The sequence below is a fragment of the Tachypleus tridentatus genome, unplaced genomic scaffold (assembly GCF_004210375.1).
Source record: "Tachypleus tridentatus isolate NWPU-2018 unplaced genomic scaffold, ASM421037v1 Hic_cluster_2, whole genome shotgun sequence".
Classification (NCBI taxonomy): domain Eukaryota; kingdom Metazoa; phylum Arthropoda; class Merostomata; order Xiphosura; family Limulidae; genus Tachypleus; species Tachypleus tridentatus.
In genome coordinates, this window is record NW_027467782.1 from 22,027,710 (window position 1) to 22,054,020 (window position 26,311).

Below are 26,311 nucleotides of genomic sequence, written 5' to 3' on the forward strand. Positions count from 1 at the left end.
AGAGAGAAAATAGAAAAGTATTGATATACCTCATGATAGGTATTTAATCCTACAAAATGTTTATTAAGGTTGCATTACCCTTAAAAAACAAACAAATAACATGCATATGTTCTGATCCGTAAAGAAAAAAGTTCGGGTTATCAGTTTGTGTGCGAGAGAAATTCTAGTATCGCAAACGTGATTTTCTAAATTACGAGTAGCCTCATGAAGTCTCCGGTTAAAGCATAAATAAAACTACAAATGCAAATACTGTTTACATATGAAGCAGGAAAAAAAAAACAAATATATTTAAAACACATGTTGAGACGGTAGTCTTATATTTTGCCGTGATCAAACAAGTTAAATTGTTTTAGCTGTATCGCACGAAAATATTTCAAACTCACCAAGAATGGCGGATGTGATGACGTACAAAGGTTTGATTTCCCGTCACCTTTTGGTAAACGTTTAAAACTTTTAGGCTCAATCCTGGTTCGAGATTTTCATCTCACTGCAAAACTTCTCTGAGCAATTATCATATGATCTGAAAGGACAAAAACATATGAAGATAAACAGTCATACAAATTATCTTTAAATTTCTTGTTAACTTAAAAGTAGTTTCAAAGATTTAGAGAATATGTAAACTGTGTCAAACTTAAAATGTCAACGGTAGTGCTGATAGAAAACTTTTATTAACAGGATATTATTATTTTTCGTCTTACCTTTCACCATTTGGTTCCACTTCCATTTAGTTCATTATTAAATATGAAGCTTTCAATTTTACGTTTTCCAATTCACTGTGCGACTGATTAGTCCTCGCCACATGAACGAGCGACATTTAAAAGTGGAGGGTAATTTACGACTTCGTTAACATCATAATCTACTACATAACGTTAGAAAATTAAGATTTATTTTAAAATGTGCTTTACATACTTATTTCTTCTTTTGTTTGCTGAATTTCGTACAAAGCTGCTTGAGGGCTTCCAGCGCTATCTGTCTCTAATTTAGGAATGACAGAGTAGAAATTGAAGTCAACATAACAGATTAGCAACTCTTGGCCAGTAAAACGACGAGCATGTTCAACAATACAATTCGAACCCGCGACCTAAAGGTTGGGAGTTGTCGAGTGGCCTAACCATCAGGCCATGCTTGTCCCTATATGATATCTAAGGTACTGTAAATTGCTGAGGTGATATCTTGTAATGTTTACAGAAATATATCAGTGTTAATATTTAGCGATCCATGAAATTATGGAAATCTACAATTGAGTTGCGTTTATTTTGTTCAATTTCGTTTGTTTTGTAATTAAATGATAATTAGGTATTGATGTAACACTTGTATGGTAACCCAGAAAATTATCCCAGAAAGATAGAACAAAAGAAATAGTTTTTCTTGAAAAGATTTAGGAAAGACTGAAGTCCTGTGATCTCAAACATTATTCTCATGATTTTAGCCAAGACTTTGCACTTGTTAAATCAACACGTTTTTAGATTGTATTGTTTGTTTGTTTGTTTTGAATTTCGCGCAAAGCTCCTCGAGGGTCATTTGTGCTAGCTGTCCCTAATTTAGCAGTGTGAGACAAGAAGGAAGGCAGCTAGTCATCACCACCCACCGCCGACTCTTAGGCTACTCTTGTACAAATGCACAGTGGGATTGACCATCACTTATAACACCTCCACGACTGAAAAGGCGAGCATGTTTGGTGCGATGGGGATGCGAACCCACGACCGTCAGATAACGAGTCGCACGCCTTAACCCACCTGGCCATTCCGGGCCTCCTACAATAGCAGCTATAACTGAGGGCAACTGGATTAGGTAATGTTGTATAGTTGAATGTGGAAACATACTGCTTACTGCTATATTTACCTTATAATTAATATTAAAGGAAAAAATATCACACGTGTCATTTACTGTCTTATTTTTACATTTTTCACTTGTAACATAAGCAGGAAGAATTAAAAGCATATTTGGATTTCAATCTTTAAACCATAAAAATCAAATACTTTAATTCGAAAAATTACTTCAATAAAGACAGAAGCAAATAATAGCTTCAAAATTATTTGCTTACGAGTTAAACCAAGAAGACTTTATCTAAAGTTTTCTTGAATATTCGTAGAGACGCCATTCCCAAAGGTTATATATTTTTAAATCTACTCTTAATTTGGTCGAATGTAACTTCAAAAGTGGGCTTTGTTTTGTTACGTTCCTGTATTACATTACTGTACGTCGAAGCCCAAGACCAACAAACCCTCACATGATCTCATACTGTGATATGAAGTATAGGTTCAAATCCTGTATCGAACTCGTTCCAAAAACATAAATTTGTGTTACCATCGTAACTGAAGCAAGTTTTGAATAGATTGATCTCTATTCTGAAAAATAAAGAACTAAGGAAGAAGATTATCCGTTTAGTTATAGAATATCATTGTGGCCTTTTTACTGACGTTTTTAATTGGCTAACAACACCACACATAACAACATATTCATCATCCACTAAAGATAAAAACTCGTGTATATGACAGATTCTGGTAATGGGGTGTGTTGGTTCTGTCGGACGTAAGACTATTTTCCTTTAAAAATAAAAAGAACACGTAAAATTTCTAATAAAAACAGTTTATAACTTAATGTTCTGGTAATCTTTACTTTTTTGTGGTTTACCTTTAATTGCATTACAGAGTTAAATATTGCTGGTATTGATTAAAATAAACTGAGTTAGCTACTATAATGCTTAAAACTCAGTGATGTTGAGAAAACCCACTTGTTGAGAAATATATATGCAAAAACGGCTCATTTTGGTTGAGAAAATATTTTATGTAGAAGAGCGAACAACGTTTCGACCTTCTACGTAAGATATTTTCGCAACCCAAACAAGCCGTTTTGGCATATATAATGCCTAAAACTGTACACTTTATTAATGAAAGACTCATGTATGTTAACAAATGATGTATCATATACAGTTTATAACACAAAATATACCAGAAAGTAATTGAGCCTTTCAGGCTGGATTCATCTAAGACGAGGAGTTCAGATAGCTCTGTCTCACTCTGGATTATTTATGGAGAAGGTTAGACTAGAATAATAGTAAGTGTATAAAAAGTTTTTATATACTGTACTTCTGATTATACTCTCCACTTTGTTTGAGGTGATGTGATATCCTTTGGTATAAATATTGTTAGTTTTGTGAGATATACAGAAACTTTTTTGAATAAATAAATGACTATAATATTGTCTGCTAGAATGAACAAGCACTAGAACATTGTTCAAAATGTATATAAACAAACATAATGTTACAAATTAACTTCAGAGTCTACTATCACTTAATAATTTAAAAAAGCAATTATTTAGTATACATATCATTTTTATATTATTTATAAAAAAGCTGATTGCTACTTTTTATTGTTCATTCTTAGTTTGGCCTTGTTTTATTTAGACTGAATATCCTTGCAATAATTGGGTAATGATGTTTGTCACATTGACATGTAATTTGTTTTGTAAACGTCAATGATTTATGTTGATTTAAATGTTGTTTGATAAAACAGTAGTTAAAAAAGGAAGTTTAAAACAATAATGTGTTGAAATTACATCTTCAGATCCCACATGTCTACTGACTGATACAGGTATCATGATAGTCATGTCAGTTTTTGTAACTCAACAATAAAAATTTACTTATCACACAGTTTGTTATTAAGGCTCTTTTTAACTGCATTTGTATCAGGTCATCTCATAAGTACTGTCTGAAAATTTAATGCAGAAAGTGCATCATCATTTCTGTCTCTGTAGGATGCTTTAATGACTGAGATATGTAGTAGGACATGTATAAAATTCTTCAGACAAATAAAAGAAATTAATTTAACTCTACTTTTTCAGAGCATTAATCAAATAAACCTTTATGAAGATGGATGTGTCTGAGGAGCACATTAGGCATATAATACTTTATGAGTTTAAAAAATCAATAGTGCAGCAGAAACTACATGGAAACATTCAAGGTGTGGAGTCTCTCAATGAAAGAAAATGTCGAAGGTGGTTTCAGAAGTTCATATCGGGTGACTAAAGTGATGGTCCATGTTCAAGTCATCCTGTTGAGTTTAATGGTGACTTGCTGCTGGCAGCAACTTATGAAGATTGTGCTGTAACAGTTGAAGAACTAGAATAGAAGCTCAATTCAAACCATTTGACAGTTCACCATCATCTGTAACAGCTTGGAACGGTGTCAAAACTTGGAAAATGGGTTCCACATGATTTGACAGTAGCCAACCTTGGAGCAAGAGTGGACATTTGCACTTCTCTCCATGAACATACCTTGCTTTTTTTTGGACAGTTTAGTAACTGGAGATGAAAAATGTACATGTTATAAAAATGTTAAGTGTCTCAGACAATGGCTCAGTGTAGGTAAACTGGCTAAAGCATAGCCCATAATGGACCTCCACCTTAGGAAAGCCTTGTTAAGCATTTGGTAGGATATCGTTGGTGTGATCCACTTTGAGTTGCTGCCACTCAATCTAAAGATTACATCAGACTTCTATTGTCAACAGTTAGAGCATTTGAATGTTGCACTGAAAAGAAAGAGGCCTGCTTTGGTCAATCGTATATGTATTGTGTTACACCAGGATAATGCATGGCCCCATACAGCAAGGATCACATTTGTAAAGATTGAAGAGATAGACTGGGAGAAACTTCCACATCCTCCTTATTTTCCAGTCCTTGCACCATCTGATTATCATCTGTACTGGATTAGTATGAGCTGAGAATTTGTCTCTAGTATATAAAATGGAACTTGTTGGTTTAAATAATAAGGAAGTTTTCATTGTTACTTAACACTGTGATGTGTGTGTTATTTTTGCTTATTTTAATCTTATATGGAAATACTTTTTGCCAGCAATCAGAACATAGAAACAAAACTGACAAGGAATAGTAGAGCCTTAGCAATATATGTAAACATCTGTAATGAATGTTTTGAACTACACATATTTCATCTTCAACAAAAATCAATAAAATTAATTAATTAAACAATCTTTAGTATAAACATTAATATAATAATACAATGAACAGTGTTATAAATATTAATATAAACATACAGTGTTTAGGAAGTTATAAAACTTTCAATTTACAAAGAAACAAATGTATGTGGGAGTGGGTTTGAATATCTACTGAGGCTTCAACTTTCATTTATAATATATATACTTTCTTTTATTATCAGTTTGTTATCATTACATCCATAAATTATTACTAAAAATTTTTTTATTAAGAAATAGGATATGATGATGACGTTTCATTGTAGAATATATAGGAAAGTTAAGTGTAGTTAGAATATTAACTGTTAGAAACTTTCATGTGTTTCAAGGTATGTATTAATAAGTGATGGGAAGTTTTGTCCACGTAGGGAATCTTACAGTTACCATCTTAGTTGTTTATGATAAATAGGATTTCAGTGAATCAAGCAGTAAAATACATTCTTTGTATAACCTTAGTTACTGACTAATCATACAAATCACAGGCAGTTGAGAACCGCGAGTGATTTAGTAATTAATTTTATGTTACTGCAGGATATTTCAACTTGTATCATCTTTATGGGAACAGGTACCCTGTTACCTTAAAGTTGAAAACACGAAAAAATAAACGTTTAGTGAAATTAAAATATTTATAAAAATATAAGGTTTTATATAGAAAGTTTAATAGCTTATACATTTTGTTTTAAAAATGGCAAACATTTATATTAGTTTTGTAAAATGTTAACTTTTGTGAAACTAAAATAGTGTTTTCTTGGAACTGATATACAAATATATAATAAACACGTACACACAAACACTTGCTAGCACGCTGTTTGGCAACCTTTATCTCTAGACATCAATGTTTATATAGTAGTGGACATAGTAACAATAGAACAAACTTTTATATGAAAAATAAAAATAGCAAGTTAAAAAATGAATTTTAAATTCTGGAAAACTTATTTCAGTTTAACAAAACTGGGAAGTCAGTTCATAGAATTTCTTATATCCTGAGACTGGTTATTTCCAGTTAGTATATTAACATTTAGATACTTTTCATGTTGTGGTAATTATAAGAACGCATAATTGAAAGCAAAGGAGAATATGTTATATGCTAGGCACATTACATATGTCATCTCAGGCGTTGAAGAGGCCTCTCGTCAAACACTAGCAATATAGTTAATACGTCAAAAGGTTTCTGATGTATTAACCAGTCAGTGAGACCCCAGCGGTATATCTACGGACTCACACCACTAAACGCAAACTATAACATCATACTTTAGACGAAACTTTGTATAAATCCAACCAAATATAAAAGAGAAACAAAAACGGGAGAGATAAATAGAACCAAATCACAAACTGCAGACGATATACTGAGGAATTCCGATGTTTGTTTCATCGAGTTCTCTATATGTATTAACAACTCCCTCTGTTAGCGAATAAACAATTAAACTGTTTCGATATATATCACTGTAATTGTTTGTTTTGAATTTCGCGCAAAGTTACATGAGGGTTATCTGCACTAGCCGCCCCTAATTTAGCAGTGTAATTTGATAATGTAAGTCCGTAAACTTTTAGTTAAACCACCGAGGAACAAAGAGTGTAGTGTTCACTTATAGGAATAAAATAATCAGCCTTATCTTTCTCCACTTATGTGCTGTACCTATTGCTAAGACAGTGTAATATTATTTTATATGTATCTACAAAACTAGTTTAGAATTAACGAACTTTCTTCTACAAGTACTAAATAAACTTTTATTTTACAATTGAAGAAAACATCATTTTTGGGAAAGTACAAGACTTCCAGCAATAGAAAAGATAGATTGGCCTAAAATAACGAATTAAATACCTACTAGAGCATTTTATTTTAAACTGAAATCCATGTTTAAGAGAGTTGTCGTTATTTCAAACTTTTAAATATAATTTTTACAATTTTGCGAAAAGTAAAACTTATTAATATATTTTAATTTCAAATGTTACGTGTAAATAAATCCCTTTTGCAAAACCCTAAAAAGCCATTTTTTTGCTTAAATAACATTCAAATTCAATGAATAGCAAATAAATTATTTTAACTAAACTTCTGTCCTCACCTTTAAATGAAATATTGTAAAATAAAACATCTCTTCCAGTTTCCTCCACAAATCATTGTGACCTTTTTCATGTTTTTTGTTTGTTTGTTCTTGACAGAAGGAAGTTTCTTTGTCTTATGTGGCATATGATTAGGTTTTACACAATATTTGTTAGATAATTTTACAGACATTTTTCATATACAATTTGAAAGAATGCTAAATATGTTTTATTAAGATATTAAAACATTGTCAACGTTAACCAATTAGAATTTGGTTCTAAACAACCATAAATTGGAATATCGTCTGTTAAAGAAGAATATTTTAGCTGTAACAGCACTTCCACATGAATGATAACACGTTCCTAACAGAACAAGATTCAGTTTTTATTACTTAACCAAACATAAGATTTTTTCTTTGAAACCACAATAAATTAGAATATGTCGCTCAGTGTTTCACATGTTTTCTATAACTCAAATCTATATGAACCAATAATGTACAACAATATTGTACATTGAAAATATGTAAATTTCCCTCATGCAATCAGGGGCTCGATTCCTCTCGGTGGGCTCAGCAGATAACTCGATATGGCTTTGCTGTAAAAAAACACGCACATACGCTCTCATGCAAAGAGCCTGAAGTTATTCTATAGTTCCAGTAGTGTGTGAAGCCAGTAAGGGAAAGTGAAATAATTTTTTCTCTTAAATAAAAATTATGTCAATTAGTTGTTGTTTTCGTTTAACGCTTTAAATGTTAAAACATTGTTGAAGTTGTTCTTTCGTTTCTTTATATCTGAATATGTAAAAATACAGTTGCAGGCATAGTGCGTGTTACAGTTAAATTGACGTGGTTTGGTTTGTTTTGAATTTCGCGCAAAGCTACATGAGGGCTATCTGCGCTAGCTGTCCCTAATTTAGCAGTGTAAAACTAGAGGGAAGGCAGCTGGTCATCACCACCCACCGCCAACTCTTGGGCTACTCTTTTACCAACATATAGTGGGATTGACCATCACATTATAACGCTCCCACGGCTGAAAGGACAACCATGTTTGGTTCGACGGAGACTCGAACCCGCAACCCTCAGATTACAAGTCGCCCGCCCCAGCCACCTGGCCATGCTGGACATATTCACGTTTCAAAAGAACATTCTTGCAGGGCATTTCTCTGATGTTTTGACTTCTTCCCATGGAGGAAACTGTATTTCCGTTAGGTTTTTTTCAGTGATTAGTGAAAGGATAATTGTCTGACGGTTGTTCACTTTCTAATGTCAGTCAAACAACGTCCTCTACTATACCAGTTACAAGGTCAATATTCAAACTCTTTAATAGCGATTAACTTGAGTCAGTCTAGAAAAAACCTTTTGTTTTTTCTGTCTTCCTTAAGTACTTACAATGGTTATTTTCTCACTCAGAGTTGCTGGTTTTCTTTATAATTCACTTTGTTCATCTCAATCTTGATTTTTATCTATTACGTCAACATTATTACTGGTAATTAATATAATTAATTCTGACTGAAATGAACAAAAACGATCTAGTTCCGGTTTCCTTGGTTACATTTACAAAAAGTGTATATATACATATGTTTATCTTTAAAATTAATATTTATCTTACAAAAGCTACTTTTTAAGTAGAGTTTAATTTATATTTATTTGGTGCTTTGCACAAGTCCCTTGTTGTTCCTAAGCATTATATTATGACTTTTTATCTTTATATTCCATGGTAAAGAGTAGTCCAAGAGTTATCAGAGGATGATGTTAACAAGCTGCCTCATTTGTAGTGTATTAACTTCAAAATTAGGGACGGCTGAACATCCACAAATAAATAAACATATGGGTAGTGATAGTCACTTTGGACAAGTTTTACATTATCAAGGTGACTGAACAACGTGATATTTACTGTCTGGAACACAATAGTAACAAACTGAGTCTAAAGAGTATCTCAATATAACCAATCTTACTGGTGATCTTCACAAGAACTTCAAACAGAACTCTCCAGTAAAAACTACTGTCTTTTGTGACAAATAAACTATATTTTTTGCTGTACTTGTTAAGACAAAATAAATATGAAAATGGGAATTTAAAAATATGCAAATATTGATTGTAAACAAAACGAGGAAACCGGATTGGAGAAACTGTAAACATTATTTACTGAAACTAGAAACCCTTATTTTGATTCCATACTTTTACCTTTAATTATATTTGGTGTGTTCAAAATGACCTTTCTTTCCTGATCCTTTTATGGCGTCTATTTGCAGATTTTTAAATTCTCAGTTTTTACTTATCTTATTTTGTATACTGGATTATGGGCAAAAGATTACTGGGTAAGGTAGCAAACTTTATACATTGTAATGATAATAAACATAACTAATACCTAGTTGATACGGTTCGTGATTATTTACTGCACTATTGACTATTTGATCGCATTTGTTTGAAATATAAAATGTTAAACTGCAGATGGAGATTTGTTTGCGAATATAGTGAACATTAATAGCTGCCGTGTAACGACATTATGTATGTATAGTAAAGGAAAACTATATACAAGACACAACCTCCACTACGTGAGTATAACATTTTAAAAGTACAATAGCAGTCTTTCAAATAATACATGAGACTAAAATGTCACAATAAATATTTCTTCTTGTCTTTTAAAGTAATTATTCTACGATGTGTGTAATAAAAGTTGATATCATGTGTATTGATTTATTTACTACTTCTCTTCATGTATAATATAGGGGCTGGCTTCTTAAAAACACCGACTGTTTGGAATTAAACACAAAATTACATGGGGACCATGGGTATCGAAACTCGGTGTCTAGCGTTATAAATTCATAGATGTACCACTGTGCCACTAGAGGTGACCAAGTGTATAATGTAGAAAGCATTTAATATCTACATGTTACATATAAATATATTTATCTGTTATGGGCTGATAATTCTTCTTTCACCTTATATATAATATTTTTAAATGGGTCGTTTTGTACTGCTTTTCTTTTTTACAAATTTTTATGTAGGTATAGTCTTAGTAATAAACAACAAAGGGTTTAAAGTGTTTGAACTGAATTGAATATTTACTATTTAAGGTGTTTTTCGTCGTCACATTCTATACGGTTTTGTTGTGATCCATTTTATGAAACACTGCTGTGGTTCGTGATAAAATTTGTTTATTATGATTTTGCTGGCTCTCTTTATTTATACTGGTTTATATTTATCACTTAGTCCAATGATATAAAATTAAAAATCTCCCATTATTCACCATATCTTCATTGCCACTCAAATCAGAAATCAGTGCAATATAAAAATACAATATTAGAAACAATGCTCTACGTGTATCATTTCTGTAGCTGACCAACTGTAGTACAATTAGAAGTGATGTATTTCTGTCTTTTCTTTTTGTCCGTAGCTTCCTGGTTTATCAACACATACTTTAGCTTTGCGTGAAATTCAAACCAAACCACGTCGATAGAACAGCAGAATTAGTTGTTTGCGTAGCGTGAAACTGTAGATTTTCAGTTTGTAACACGTATGCTGACAGAGGAATATGGTAAACGAGAAAGGCCAAGCACAATCATGGCACAATTACGAAATATGAATCAAGAAAAAGGTGAGTCTGTTCGAGTGTTTGGACATAAGCTACAAGAGCAAGGTAGTAGATTACGTAGAACTTAGATTAGATGATGATCCAAGATACACTAAAGTCTGAGTATGAGCAAAGGTCGCTTAGCGATAGAGCTCTGAGTGATGTTAATGAATCCAATACCCCACGAGCAACCTTATTAGATTAATCAAGGAAACAAGAGAGCAACAGATATACAGGCACAAGCAGTCTGTAATAAGTATGATAAGTAAGAGTACAAATTAAACAGTAAACTGGCGAGACGGACAAAATAAGTGCGAGGACTTGTAGTGTTTTAAATGGGGTAAGGTTGGCCACATAACAAAAAATTGTTTTATAAAACAAAATAAAAATGAGCCTGTAAGTTGTTTTGCGTGTTGTATTTTACGTTTAGTGAGGATTTTACAGGAAGGATTAATTCAGAAATATAAGATCTTAGTTAGACGATATCTTGTTGAGATAGAAGATTTGTTATTAGGATTAAAGGATATTAAAGATAGCGTTTAGATTTCAGATCTGACTCAACAGAAACGTGGTTTAATAGAGGCAGGTGAAAATGTCCTGAAAGTTTTGTTAGGAACTGCAACCACAGATGATTTACGTGAATTAAACAAGAAAGTATGACACCAAAGACAAGTATCCAGAGAAATGATTCATTTAATAGGTGAACAGATGACTATAATGAATTCATTAAACCAGACACTTGAATTACATGAACAGGAAATTAAAAGCGTATCTATATAGAGCAGGGATTCCCAACCTTTTGGCACTCGCGACCCCTTACCTAAAAGTTTGAAACCCATGTGACCCCCTACTTAGGGCTTACTATCAGCAGCTTAATTTTTCTTTTATTTTCTGTGAAGGAGAGGGAAAGAAACATCTAAAAAAATATTTTAAAATTCTGTAATTATTTATTAGCAAATTAAATCTCATTGGTCCAACCTGAATTCACAAAAAGAACATATATTTCTTAAAATAATATTAACATAGGTTTGAACAGCTGTCCAACCCAGCAAGTGAGATGCCTGATGTTGCATTTCAGCAGCAAGCTTTCAAATTCGTGGCCCAGCGTTTCTTAGAGCCAGTCTCATGTCATCTCCAACATCCAATCTGTTCCTATTGTTTGTTTTTATATTGACAAGAGTGGAAAATCCTGTCTCACACAAGTAGGTAGAAGCAAATGGAACAAGGACACGTAAAGCTATCATGCTGACTTTGGAGTATGACTGATACATAGCGCACCAGAACTGAGTCACGGATTTCACCTTGAAGAGATCACGAGCTGAAGAGTCGTTCTTTAGATCCAGAAATTCATCTTGGATATCATCTGGGATGCTGGATACATCAAGTTCAGTACAAAGTGGGTTCCTTACCAGGGCCTCCTTTTCCTGTGATAGCTCAGGGAAGTAACGCTCGATTTCCTTTTCTAGAGACTGAAGATGTTCGGTTATCTCATCCTTGAGGAACTGATCCAGTTGGATCTGAGACTCATCCGTCACTCCACAAAGTTTTTCAAACATAGCGATATTTCCAAGATTGGTTTTCCGACACAAGTTCTACAGTTTGGAAACAAAGGCCTGAAGACTATCTTGAAAAAGGAGAACATGTGTTTCCCTTCCTTGAAGCTTTAAATTGAGCTTGCTCAGCTGGTAAAAAATGTCGGCTAGTTACGCAACCCTTTTGTTCCATGCTTCATCTTCGAAGTGAGCTACAAGATCTTTCCTTTCTTGAGTCTCCAGGAATAGCTTTATTTCATCTTTCATTTCAAAGACACGATTAATAACGTTTCCTTTCGACAACCAATGTACTGCTGTGTATAAGAGAAGGAGTTCGTGGTCAGCATTCATGTCTTTGCATAGTTCTTTGAAAAGGCGAGTGTTGAGTGCTTGAGTCTTCACATAATTTACAATTTTGATTACAGATTCAAGCACTTCCTGCAGAGAGGCAGGAGAGTCTTACTGGCGAGAGCATATCGGTGAATCATGCAGTGGATGCCCTTGCTTGAGGTGCTAGCTTCTTCACTCTAGACTGGAATCCTGATTTCGATCCCAGCATAGCCGGTGCCCCATCCGTACAAACCCACACACGTTTTCCTATTGAAGATCTTCGTCTTGAAAAAAAAAAGTTGAAACTTTTCCATGACATCATCAGCTTTTATTGTTGTTTCAAGTGCACTGCAGAATAAGAATTCGTCTTTGATGTCACTTGAATTAATGTATCTCACGAAGACAAGCAACTGAGAACATGAACTTACATCTGTTGACTCGTTGAGCTGAAAAGAGAACAAAGGGGAACCCTTGATTTCAGTCAAAACCTGTTCCTTCACATCCATAGACATTTTAGAAATGCGCCTCTGTATAGTATTATTTGACAGAGATACTTGCTGCATCTTCTTTGCACTGGCTTCTCCAAGAATAAGATTTGCTGCTTTCATCATGCAGGGTTTAAGAAGTGTTTCTCCAATCGTGTGAGGCTTTTTTTGTTTAGCAATTTCGAATGCAATCTCATATGAAGCTACTACGGCTGCACTCTGCTGCTGAAACGACCCACTTCTATCGATTCTTTGGCTTTTAAGACACCGTTCACACCGTTTGAAGAAATCCAAACCTTTCTTTGCGTGTTCTGGATGTTTCATCTCGAGATGACGCTTGAGTTTTGATGGTTTCATTGACTCTGCACTCAGGACAGCATGGCACAAAATACACTGTGGTTTCTCGATGCCGTCGTTGGCGAGCACAGTGGTGAAGCCAATGTTGAGGTAGCATTCTGAGTATCTGCGCCGTTTAGCCATGGACACAACTCACATCTACTGCTTACTTATCTCCTTGTTAAAATAAAATAAAAGTGTTGAATAATGAACGCTTTGGCAACTGTAGATCTTACACTGACTACTTGTGGGGGGTGGAGGTAGAGTAGTGATGGGGTAAGTATTGGGAGGGAAGGGAGCGTGGCCAGTCGCGCGATTCGTCATCCACCAATCAGCAACGGACATGTGACTCACGTGTCGACGGCAAGTACACACACACTTAATCACAGCTAAACAGACACACAAGCATACGTACATGCGCGTACACTCACATACTCGCTACTCACTAGTACACACATACATACAGTTGCAGACACATACACATTCACTCACAGGCACGCATACATACACCCATAATATCACCTTATGACATTGAACTAACGTAGCACACGTTTTGCTTTGCACCGAAACAAAAAAAAATGTAAGAGCATGAAAATGTTATTGATGAAATAAAATTAATGTTATCCCAAGCTACTTCTAACAAGGCCACGCGACTCCCCTGCCAAAGCTTCGCGAACCCCCTGGGGATTCGCGACCCACCGGTTGGGAAGTCCTGATTGAGAGAATTCGCACCATAAACACCTTGAATGTTTTTTTGTGGTTTCTGCTGTACTATTGCCCTTTTTTAAACTCATAAACCATTATATGCCTAATGTGCTCTTCAGACACATTCATCTTCATAATGGTTTATTTGATAAATGATCTGAAAAAGTGGAGTTGTGATGGTTTATTTTATTTGTCTGAAGATTTTTATACACGTCCTACGACATATTTTAGTCATTAAAGCCTTCTACAAAGACAGAAATGATGATGCACTTTCTGTATTGAAATTTCGAGCATCACTTATGGGATGACCTGATAAATTATGAAAAAAATTTAGTTCGTAATAAATAACAAACAATATTTAAATCATGTAGGATTACTTTAAATCAAAGATTTAGCTGACTGCATACAAGATGAAAAGTTTTTCCGTTAGACAAAAAAAGAGTCCACTGTGAACAAAATCAAACAAATAATTATTAAAACGATACAAAACACTGTTGTTCTGTATAGTGAAACAATCATTAAGAAACTCTTACTTTACTTGACAGAGGTTTAACATATATAAATATATGGACACATAACTTGTTAGTTGATTTGTTATCTCGAGATACTGATATATATATGCATTTGGCATTCAATTGAAACTTCTAAGTATAAACAAGTGTGATGTAGTGTGTGGTTCAGTTCTTTATTTATTCAATAAAGTTTACTCCTGAAGTTGATATGTATATCATTATACATACTTTAATACGAAATTTATGTTGTTGCTACAGATTTATGTATTAATGCACAGTTGGTACAATGTGTACAAGGAGGTTGACATCTCAAAAGAGACGCCCATTCGTCTACAGTTCCTGTTATTAAAACTTCCACAGTGCAGAATGAAAAACCAAAACTGACCAATATGAGTACACATGTTGTCATAACATACAGATTAAAGTAACTTAATAACATAGTTAGACAGACCTATATAAATTTTATATGTACACTGCTGGCCAAAATCTTGAGGCCAATGAACAAAAGAGAAAATATGTATTTTGCGTTGTTAAACTCAACCACTTATTTGGGTAGAGCTTCGAAAAATGAAAATGAGAAAATGGAAAATAAAAAAGAACTTTTTTGGCATTTAATAGGGAAAATAAGAACACTATGAAATTAGCCTAAATACTAGCTGGTGAAAGGTTTAAGACCGTACTAAAACGAAGCGTTAATCGGTAAACACGTAACGAAATTTAGTCATTTGTGTTCAAGCATTAGTATTGTCAACATTTCCCACTCACATCTCCTGTGTCACACATTGGGTAAAAAACATGGCAAAGGTGAAAAGTTGGCAGAGTCTGAACGTGGCAGCATTGTCGAGCTGCAAAATTAAGGTATCTCTCAACATGCCATCGCTGGTGAGACTGGGCGCAGTAAAACTGCTGTTGCAAGTTTCTTAAAAGATCCTGAGGGATACGGAACGAGAATTTTGAGTGGTCAGCCCAAGAACATTTCGCCGGCGTTGAGCAGGAGGATTCGACGGGTTGTCCGGCAAGACAATAGCCGATCGTCGAACCAGATTAAGGTCCTTACGGACAGAGAATGCAGCTCAAGAACAATAAGATGGCATCTACGAGAGAAATGCTTTAAAAATCGTAAACGTCTTCAAAGGCCACGCCTCCTTCCACACCACGAAACAGCTCGGTTACATTTTGCTGAAAAGCACCAAACACGGGACGTAGAAAAGTGGAAGAATGGTTTGTTTTTCTATGAGAAAAAAGTTAACCTGGATGGTCCAGATGGCTTCGAACGTTACTGGCACGATAAGGATATCACACCAGAGAAATTTTCTACACGACACAGTGGAGGAGGTTCCATCATGATCTGAGGTGCTTTCTTCTTCCATGGAACAAAGAGCTTCAGGTTATACAGGGGCGTCTAACAGCAGCTGGCTACATTGGCATGTTGGAGAGAGCATCCTTATTGACTGAAGGCCCCCGGTTGTGTGGAAATAACCGGGTCTTTCAGCAGAACAATGCTGCAATCCACAATGCCCGTGATTTTTTTGGACCATCCAGCGTGCTTGCCCGAACTGAATTCAAATTGAAAATGTTTGGGGGTAGATGACAAGAAAAATCTATAGAAATAGACGTCAATTTCAAACAGTGCATGATATTCGTCAAGCCATCTTCACCACTTGGAATAATATACCAGCCAGCTTTCTGCGAAATCTTATATCGACCATGCCAAAGCGAATGTTTGCAGTTATTCGCAATGACGGCCGTGCAACTCACTACTGAGACCTCTTATTGGGCATTTCCTACCCTGTTTAGGACTTCTTTTTGGTATGGTCTTAAACTTTTGACCAGCTAGTATTTAGGTTAATTTCATAGTGTGTTCACATTTTCCCTATTAAATGCTAAACAGTTTTTATTTTCCCTTTTCTTATTTTCATCTTTTGTAGCTCTACTCAAATAAGTGGTTGAGTCTAACAACGCAAAATGCATATTTTCTCCTGATGTTAATTGGCCTTAAGATTTTGCCCAGCAGTGTATATATATTTACTGAATTAATGTTTTATATAATAAAGTTTCAAACACACGTGTTATTATTTAGTTTGATAACGTAATACTTCATCTTGCGTGAGAGGACGTTTTAAGTTATAAGTTTCTGTGTGTTACACGCACACCAGGGAATAATATATGGGAGTCATGGAATAAAACAGTTCGTAGCTTCTACCGTTAGCTCATGTTACTACTCAGGTTGTCAGTGTAATTAATGACAATGATATCCTTTCATTTCATCAACTACAAGTTTTACAAATTTCACGTACTAGCCTTACGTTCATTGGCCAGCATTGACAAAATTTCTAAATCCCAAAAAACAGTCGCAACTTGCTAATTGTTTTCCCCATACCTATCGGTTCTCTCGAAAATATCTTGTTCTTCGTTGAAATGTGTAATTGGGTAAAATGTAACGGACGTACTAAATAACACCCGCACGTTAACATTACTCACGTTTTTATACTGCTGAAATTGTTTATTTCACTTCCAAGGAGATTCCATACGTTGAGCCATGCACAAGACGTTAAAACTCCCACCAAGCAAACGATAAGAGAAACGTATAAATTTGAAACAAAAACGAAAGACAGTGTTTAGTCTCTGAATATTTCACAATGTTGACGTACATTAACACACATCAACACATTATATGCTCACCTGGCTATCAAATAACACACATCAACATATTATATGCTCACCTGGCTATCAAATAACACACATCAATATATTATCTGCTCACCTGGCTATCAAATAACACACATCAATATATTATCTGCTCACCTGGCTATCAAATAACACACATCAACATATTATCTGCTCACCTGGCTGTCAATTCCAAGAATTAACAGCATGAGGAAGGACACAATTGACCATAAAGGGGGAGGTGGCAACTGTAAAACAACCTCTGGATAAACAAGGAAAGCTAACCCTGAACCTGAAGAAAATACACCATGTTAGATTATATCTAAACAAGGACCGTGTTTGTACTCTGAAAATAACACAGCAGGTCACTGTCTGATAATACTTAGTGTATATTAAGATGTTGATACACTGTAACTTACCAATAGACGTTTCATTTTAAATGTTTTAGAACCAAGATTCAAGAAAATATTAATAAGGTTTGTTCTGAAATATTCTGGTATACGTTGATTTAGTACAGAAACAGAACTTTTACTGTTTATATAAACAACTGAAGCACAAGAAGACTGAATTATCTTACCGGACTTCACAACGTCAGCAACTTCAGTCCCGTCGCCTTTCATGTAGACCACGTGACCGAAGACGGAAAATATCACAGTACCAGCAAATATGCTGGTAGCAGGGTTAACAATATACAGAATATATCCGTCTGTAGAAATAAAGATATAGAAACAATAATGAATGTGTGCAAAGTGTACAATAATATCCATGGAAACAGAAACAGTGAAAGAATAACGAATACAGAGTACAGAGAATTATTACATTGAACATTTTTGTGCGAATCATTCTTAAATAATCAAATCAAAAAAAAAATTGTTTTTTTTTTGTTACCGGAAGAAGTTGTGGCTAAACTTGTTGTAGCTTCCAAGAGTTACGACGGAACCGAAACCAATACCAAAAATGAAAAACACTTGCGTTCCTGCTGTCACCCAGACCTAATAACATTAATACAATAAATTAATACTGATTACAAAGAGTTCACTTCTTTAAATTTAACACTAATTTAGTTTCGTTACGTTTTGATTAAAGAATTATTAACTAGTATTAGAGCTTGATAGCAAATAAACGGAAAAAAAGTCGCTTGACAGTTACTGATTAACAATGACACTGTTTTCACTAAAGACGTAAACTACAGTTACATTAGATGGGAAGTTTTATTTGTTGCCCAGCCTGGTTGTTAGTGTTTGTCTTCAGCGTCAGGGCATTAAAATATACAGTTAATCCCACTATTCGGTGGTAAAAGAATATGCCATTGGTTCTGTCCAACAACCTTTAACATCTAACATTAATATTTTCTAGTGTTTATATCGTATATGAATGTAATAATAATAACACTAGTATATTAATATAATAAAAATAACATTTATATATGAATATAATGACAATGACATTTATATATCAATGTAATAACAATAACACTTATATATGAATATAATAACAAATACATTTATATATGAATGTAATAGCAATAACATTTATATATGAATGTAATAACAACAACATTTATATATGAATATAATAACAATAATATTACTATATGCATGTAATAACAATAACATAAACGAATCTTGGGATCCAAAAGTTTATCAAATTTTGGAGTAATGTAAAAAAGTAGTCCGTCTCCAGCGCCATCTAACGTCACTCCACGAATAAGAAGAATGATTTGAATGACGTATGGAGTGACTGCTGACACCTTAATAATCTGTAAACAATAAACAAATAATGAAGTAAAATAGTCCAAAGAAATGAAATAATTAATGCTAGAAACATTAAAGATTATTGGATTAAATAAACGGTGATGTTTTCTTATGATTATTGTAATGGTGTTTTATGTCATTAGGTGATGTTTCCTTATGATTACTGTAATGGTGTTTTATGTCATTAGGTGATGTTTTCTTATGATTACTGTAATGGTGTTTTATGTCATTAGGTGATGTTTTCTTATGATTACTGTAATGGTGTTTTATGTCATTAGGTGATGTTTTCTTATGATTACTGTAATGGTGTTTTATGTCATTAGGTGATGTTTCCTTATGATTACTGTAATGGTGTTTTATGTCATTAGGTGATGTTTTCTTATGATTACTGTAATGGTGTTTTATGTCATTAGGGGACGTTTTCTTATGATTACTGTAATGGTGTTTTATGTCATCAGGTGATGTTTTCTTATGATAACTGAAAGGGTATTTTTATGTCATTAGGTTATCTTTCCTTGTGATTATTGTAACACTGTTTTATACAATCCTTCCTTTTTCTTTTGTTTCCAAGTTTTATTTTAGTTTAAATCTCACCTTGCAACTACTCTGTAGTCCTTTCAAGATGACCAAATAAACCAGAAACCAGGCAAGTAACAAACACAAACTCAGTTCCATGTTCTCACCTCCCAAGTATGTAATCCCGAAGTAATCTGTAATGTTCGACGCCTTCAAAAGAGTAATAAAAACTGTTTTATTGAAATGTACTATTGAGCTAACTTCAGTTAGGGTTTCATAATTTTTAATTTTTGAGTATTAAATGATAAAACTGTCTACTATGGTATTATAAGTACCTTTCAAGCCAATAATAGAAACAAAGGTTATTTAAAAACCAATTATACCTAGAAATATATGTCCTAAATTTTATCTTACTAGATTAACAATAACAAGTTTAACTGGGTAAAATTCTCACAAGGTAGATGGTGCATCATAAACTGGCACATGAGGTGTCCATTATTATTACAGTCATTGTTAGTTAAGCCTATTCCTAGATGTAGCTACAGTAAGCATCATCTGTTTTGAACAGAATTCTACACGCTGACACATATTGTACTGAAATCACTAAGCTCATATTGTGAAAAGGAAGAGAAACAAAGGCAATGGTAGTTTGTGAGAATAGTGACTCACACGCAAAATAATTTTGAAACACTATTTCTAAACTTCACTAATTAAAACATGTGTACCTCTGGAGGAAGTGTGCTTCCCCTGGAACAATAACCTTTTTACGTATAATGACTTTGAATGATGTGCTTGTATTTTTAACCAACTTCCATAAAATATATATATAACAAACATTATAACAGAATTAAAATTAAACAGTTATTTTGAATTATTAATCTTATTTCTCAACCATGAATCACAACAAATAATGTAAGTGGTCATTACATTATTGTATCAGATAAAATCCAGACACTGATGTCAGACTAGTCAGCAGGTATGTAAAATCATTTAAGGGTTAGAATTTGAGTGCTTACAAACGTAATATCTCAACTCCTACTGCCTTTCATAGGGCTGCAGCCAATTGTGAGAAGGCAGTTACGCTTAATATTCAGATACAACCTCCACATGCAAAATAATCGTAGAAATAAAAGCATCCTAAAAATTCTAAAAGTTAAAATTTCCAACCTCCACTCTTTTATTTAAAAAATGATATTAAACAAAATTTAACAGTAAACTTTTAATAGAAAGATGTTTAAATTCAAAATTTAACAATTATTTTACAAATATTTAAATTTTCTATCATTTATATAAAAAACTTCTATTATTATTAATTTTAGCTGTTAACATATCTGCTAAAAGAAGTATCTTACATTCTCATACAAATTATCAAAAGTAATCAATTTTTTTATATTTTTACCTTTAACTTTGTCATTGTTAAGCACAAAGATACACATTGAGATATCTGTTTCTTGCATTATAAGTCTGCAGAAAAACCGTTATACCACTAGAAAGCCACCTTTACTTCTTTTTTTTTACTATTACAAGTATTTATTTCAATTGAAATTCTAATACAAATAATTTTATTTAAAGATTCAGCAGTTTTGTTTTGAAAATCATTGTATAATTCATAAGAATAAGGAGTTTTTTCTTCAAAATATTTTCCTCTTTTTATTAGTAGATTTACGTTGTATAATTTTCCAAGATAGTTATTTTGACATCAGTAAATGAATGTTTGTTAATAGGATCAATTTCAATACAATTGGGAAGATCTTTATTACTCTGAGATCTTCCTAGATTGAAACTTAAATGTAAAGGATTAGTTATTTGTTCTACATACTTAAACCACATATATTATAAGTTAGTAAATAAATTATATTATCATTTTACATAGTGGTATATCTTAAAATAAAATATATCTTAAAATCCATTGTGGCTGGACAAGTTAAACATCTTGGACTATCGACAATATATTTTTTATAAATTAAAGTAGAAAATATAAATTACTGGTAAACAGTTAACTGGACTAAAAACCAGTGTACAAATGTGGAAAATGAATAAATAATAACATTATGTTGATAGAAAATAGTTATTTAATTGTACTCCCATTGTAATATATATATGTGTATATATACATAGAAAACAATATTTTGAGAACACTAGATCCAAATACGACTCATATCTATTGATCGAAAATAATAAATTCATCTGAAAAATAAAAAATTAAACCTACTCCCAGAATTCGGTTACAGGTGATTTTGCTTCGGTGGCTGTAATATTGAGATTCGTGATGTTGGTTCCCTCTTTCATACAGTATTTTGTGTTCCACCAATTACCACACGATTCCCAAGGCAGTGGTGACGTCATTGAGAACACGAAGTAGAATAAAGTCCAAGCTATTATTACCACGTGGTAGATATTATAAAGACAAACGATGGCCATTGAAGCAAAGCCAATTCCTAGTGAAAGTATAGATTACATAATATAAGAACTGTTAACATATTCGAGACACAAGTATGAGTTATATTTATCCGAAAAAGGTGAAAAATACTAAGGCATTAGAAGTAAACAACAATAACTACCTTTAAAGATAGGAATCAAATTCCAGACCCCGATACCACCAACGCTGAGGTACTGACCAATGGCCACTTCCAGGAAGAATAGAGGAACAGCACACAAGACTAAACAGATGAGATAGGGAAACAAAAATGCCCCTAAATAACAAACAACAACATATAATCCATTAGAACCATCGATTTAAGATTTAGTAAGGTAAAGGTTTCATGTATATTATGTTGGATTAAACCACAAGACACATACCTCCACCATTTTCATAACACAAGTATGGAAATCGCCATATGTTGCCAAGACCGACAGCGTAGTTTATAAAACTTAAAACAAAGTCCAGTTTTCCTTCCCATTCTCCACGTTCTGGTTCTTTCTCCTTATCTGGACTTGTTACCGACTGGTTCATTTCATCAGGTATTGTAATCATTTCCACTCCATTTTCTACACTGACGATTTCTGATGTTTCATTTTCAGAAGATACTTTATTCATGGACATAACTTTAACACAAACAAATGCTGTAGAAAACAAAATACGCTGTGAACATATATATGTATATATATATATAGTTGAAAAAGCATACAGTTATATACATGTACAGTTGAAGCGATGAAGAAATAAACACACCTCAGAAAACCAGTAAAATAAATTTGTTTAAATGTTCTGTTTCATTTAATCCATTAGACACAACTTCTATGTGCACCCACACCCTAAATTGTTTCATTTAAAACCATTTTCATGTGCACATATACACAATAATTTATCTAGGGAGACATTAATTCCGTACAATCAAATACATTATGTAACTGTACGTTCCAAGAGATGTCACTTATGTATATTTACGTTTTATTCAAGTAGATCCATTTTTAAGTTTCGTATGTTAAAATTTTATATTTTAAACTGCCACAATTTCTTCTTTGTTTATATAGTTTTCTAAATTTCTTAAACAAACTTTCAAGCATAAAAATCTAGAAATGAAATTCAGAAAGATAATATTAAATCTGACAATATATTTAACAAAATAATTCCAACATTGCAAAGTCGTTCTTATTCTTATGTACATTTATTAAAGCCAGGGTTGGTCAGAAATTAGGATATTTCTTCGTTCTGCACTTTATTGGTTAATTTTGTTCACCCTTTGATTTAATAAAATTATGCTAGAGGCGCTTCCTACTGAATGGTTGGTTGTTGACTTGCTGCCTCAAGCAGTAAGTAAAAACCATGAACAGTAGAGTAGAAAGGTGTTTTCTGTTGTTTGTTGTTCGGTTGCTGTGTGAAGTTCATGTCCCGTGCGTCTACTCTTTTCCTAAGTTAGTTAATACAGTAGTCCTAATATATCCTTAAGTGAGTTTTGCCCCGTAGAAATTTTTATTTCCTTGACGTCATGACAGATCTGTTAAAGAAAAGTTCGAATATCAAAAACCTGAAGGTCGTTTTGTTGGTCAGTTCTGTTTGTGTCTCAATAAAACGTACATCACAAATCTCACTCCAGTTTCCTTATTTATATAAACATCAGTCACTTAAAAACCTCTTGGTGTTAAATGAAAAAATTAGTTACTTACGATGCGGTGGTGACTTCCTCATTTTAAAATGACAATATACAGTCGCCTAAGATGTAATGTTCACCTCCAACTGTTATAACAACAACAAAAAACATTTACTTATGATTTGATTGTACCTTCCATATGTTAGGATATCAATAGGCAGTCGCTTAAGGTGTAGTGTTCACTTCTAACCGTTATAACAACAACAACAAAAGAACATTTACTTACGATTTGATTGTACCTTCCATATGTTAGAATATCAATAGGCAGTCGCTTAAGGTGTAATGTTGGCCTCCAGTTGTTTGGAGAACAAAAAACAGTAACCTGAGAAGTGATATTGGCTATGTGTAGAGATAAAATATTCATTCAGTGTTGAGTTTATCAACAAGTGCGAATAATGAATGACGTGTAGTGATTTGTTTATAAAAAATGCGACGATTTGTCCTGATTCCTTTGAGTATTACAATTTGAACAATTGTTAGTCAACTCTAGCACTACAACACTTGCAAATGTGTTTACAGTTATGAAACTTGAAATTGTGGTTATAAAATAAATTGAGACACTTAAAGTAAGTACATGTACCTCTTTTACTGTTCTGTATGTTTTAGGTTAAGGTTAAAACAAAGCCGGCTTCATTTCGATACTAAATGTGAATCTTATTTGATTAACAGAGATATATAAAATAAACACGTCTTTCGCTTCATAACAAAACCTGTCAGGTCATCTAATACATGGCCTCAAATGAAAATCTGGTGGACAAAAAGAATGGTGTGTCTTACTGTTAGACATACATTAATACCAAAATGTCATTCTTCGCCAGCTGATGTAATTAATACCATTTCCTTTTTTTAAAAAAAAAGAACGACTCACTGAGCTATTTCCCAACTAAACATAAAGCTGGTTCATTAAATTTATTCCTATATAATGTAGAGAATAAACTTCGAAAATGGTAAACGACAAGATATCTATAAAACAAAATTTGGCACAAGCAGGAAGGAAATTTTTGTTTATAGTTAACTTTGAAGATAGTATCAGGTTTGCGGTTTCTAGCGTTTTAAATCCCCAGCCATACCTATGAAGCCATAACTAGGAAGCCAAACGAAAGGCCTGACACTTCTTAACGCAAATCAAATATCTGTATCGATATCTGTTTATCTCAAATAAAATTACATAATGTTTCCACTTCCAACTTAAGTTGTATAATAGCATTTAAGGTAAGAATTAAAGAGAGACTTCACAGTAAGATGTAAATGGAAAGACTGGTTGTGAAGAGACAAACGAAATAGTTTGATTTGTTTGTTTTGAATTTCGCGCAAAGCTATAAGAGGGCTATCTGCGCTAGCCGCACTAATTTAGCAGTGTAACACTAGAGGGAAAACAGTTAATCATAACCACCCACTACCAACTCTTTAGGCTACTGTTTTACCAACAAATAACGGGATTGACCGTCACTTTATATCTCTCCCACGGCTGAAAGGGCATGTTTGGTGCGACGGGGATTCGAATCCGCGACGCTCGGATTACCAGTCGAGCGCCTTAACCACCTGGCCAATAGTAGAGAACAGTGTTAACACTTGCATATCGTGTATAATGGTATAGAACACCGATATAACACTCGTGTGCTGTTTATAAATAGAATATAAATATTTAAATTTTGTGTATAACACAAGACAACACGGGCTTAATACTCGTGTGTTATATAATATTCTAAAGGATGCTGACTGAACATTGTTTATTTCTTAAGTTATTAATATTGAATTGTATATCTATTTGATATTATTTCGTGATTTATATTTTTCTATATTATACTGCTATTAATTGATAATAAAACCTGAAAACTGATCTTTTAGTTAAAGTAATTATTTATACTATTTACTCCGAAGGCCTTTGTAGATCACTGAACAATCTGTATTTTATTCTGATATTGTTGTCAATACTGACAGTTATTTATTATATTTACTCTGAAGGCCTCCTTGGTTCACTCGACAATATATGTTCTAATATGGTATTGTTGTTATTACTGATAGTTATTGATAATATTTACTCTGAAGGCTTCCTTGGTTCACTCGGCAATCTATGTTTTAATACAGTATTGTTCTACTATACTACTGGTAGTTTTTAGTATAGGAACTGATTTCTGTTTGTGATAGAGGAAAATCAGACTGTGTTCACCGTGGGAAATCAAAACCCGAATTTTAGCTCCATAAGTTTGTAGACTTACCGTAGAACCTCCGGAGGACACTGGACCAGAAATCTACATTAAAGACTCATCGTAAGATTAGATTTATTGTGATTATTACCTGCACGTGTACGAAGTCAAATCACTCACCGTCAATTCTATCTGTATGTGGAATCTGCATGGTAGTCTTTGCATTACATATACGGAGGATGAAATACACAAACACACAGCAGCTACAAATATTAATTTAGAAATAAACCATTCCATTGTTTATTAATATGCATAGAAGTATGCTCAGAAATATGATGTTAGTACTTTCATATTTTGTGTTAGGGAACTACATTTTTGAATTGTAAATAAAACATAACATCTTTTATTACACATCTCGGCTTTTAAACGTAAATAAACTATTTATTTATTGTCCGTGTAAGGGTAAATTGCAATATCAGAAAATTATTAAATTTATCAAATATCTTCATAAACGTGAAGTGTTCAGTAATCTAATATAATAAAGGGAAAATAATTGTATTTACATACTATTTATAAGGTTTGAAAATGTAAAAACAATATTCACTGAACACTAAATTACAAGTGTATGTTGATAA

The 26,311-nt window shown here is 33.3% G+C and overlaps 2 protein-coding genes across 2 annotated transcripts; both read right to left on the reverse strand.

The window, feature by feature from the left end:
* Window positions 1-383: 383 nt before the first annotated feature.
* On the reverse strand, window positions 384-22,125 carry LOC143243376 (sodium-dependent proline transporter-like). Its single transcript, XM_076487240.1, has 6 exons — window positions 22,000-22,125; window positions 21,651-21,876; window positions 19,517-19,648; window positions 18,057-18,160; window positions 17,746-17,874; window positions 384-520 (listed from the first exon to the last, which is right to left on the reverse strand). The coding sequence occupies exons 3-5, from the start codon at window positions 19,595-19,597 to the stop codon at window positions 17,850-17,852; spliced, it is 210 nt and encodes a 69-aa protein (XP_076343355.1). The 5' UTR covers window positions 19,598-19,648; window positions 21,651-21,876; window positions 22,000-22,125; the 3' UTR covers window positions 384-520; window positions 17,746-17,849.
* Window positions 21,647-26,089, reverse strand: LOC143242222 (sodium- and chloride-dependent GABA transporter 2-like). Its single transcript, XM_076485590.1, has 3 exons — window positions 23,546-26,089; window positions 22,238-22,501; window positions 21,647-21,876 (listed from the first exon to the last, which is right to left on the reverse strand). The coding sequence occupies exons 1-3, from the start codon at window positions 23,565-23,567 to the stop codon at window positions 21,647-21,649; spliced, it is 516 nt and encodes a 171-aa protein (XP_076341705.1). The 5' UTR covers window positions 23,568-26,089.
* Between the last annotated feature and the right edge of the window lie 222 nt (window positions 26,090-26,311).

Coding starts and splice junctions, on each gene's coding strand:
- LOC143243376 (XM_076487240.1), bottom strand. CDS start 19,597: ATGGAACTGAGTTTGTGTTTGTTACTTGCCTGGTTTCTGGTTTATTTG. Junction 18,161..19,516: donor GACTACAGAGTAGTTGCAAG/GTGAGATTTAAA, acceptor TAATGTTATTAG/GTCTGGGTGACAGCAGGAAC. Junction 17,875..18,056: donor TTTAGCCACAACTTCTTCCG/GTAACAAAAAAA, acceptor TTATTTCTACAG/ACGGATATATTCTGTATATT.
- LOC143242222 (XM_076485590.1), bottom strand. CDS start 23,567: ATGAGGAAGTCACCACCGCATC. Junction 22,502..23,545: donor GAGGAAGTCACCACCGCATC/GTAAGTAACTAA, acceptor TGTTTTCTACAG/CATTTGTTTGTGTTAAAGTT. Junction 21,877..22,237: donor GTGTTATGAAAATGGTGGAG/GTATGTGTCTTG, acceptor TACTTTCACTAG/GAATTGGCTTTGCTTCAATG.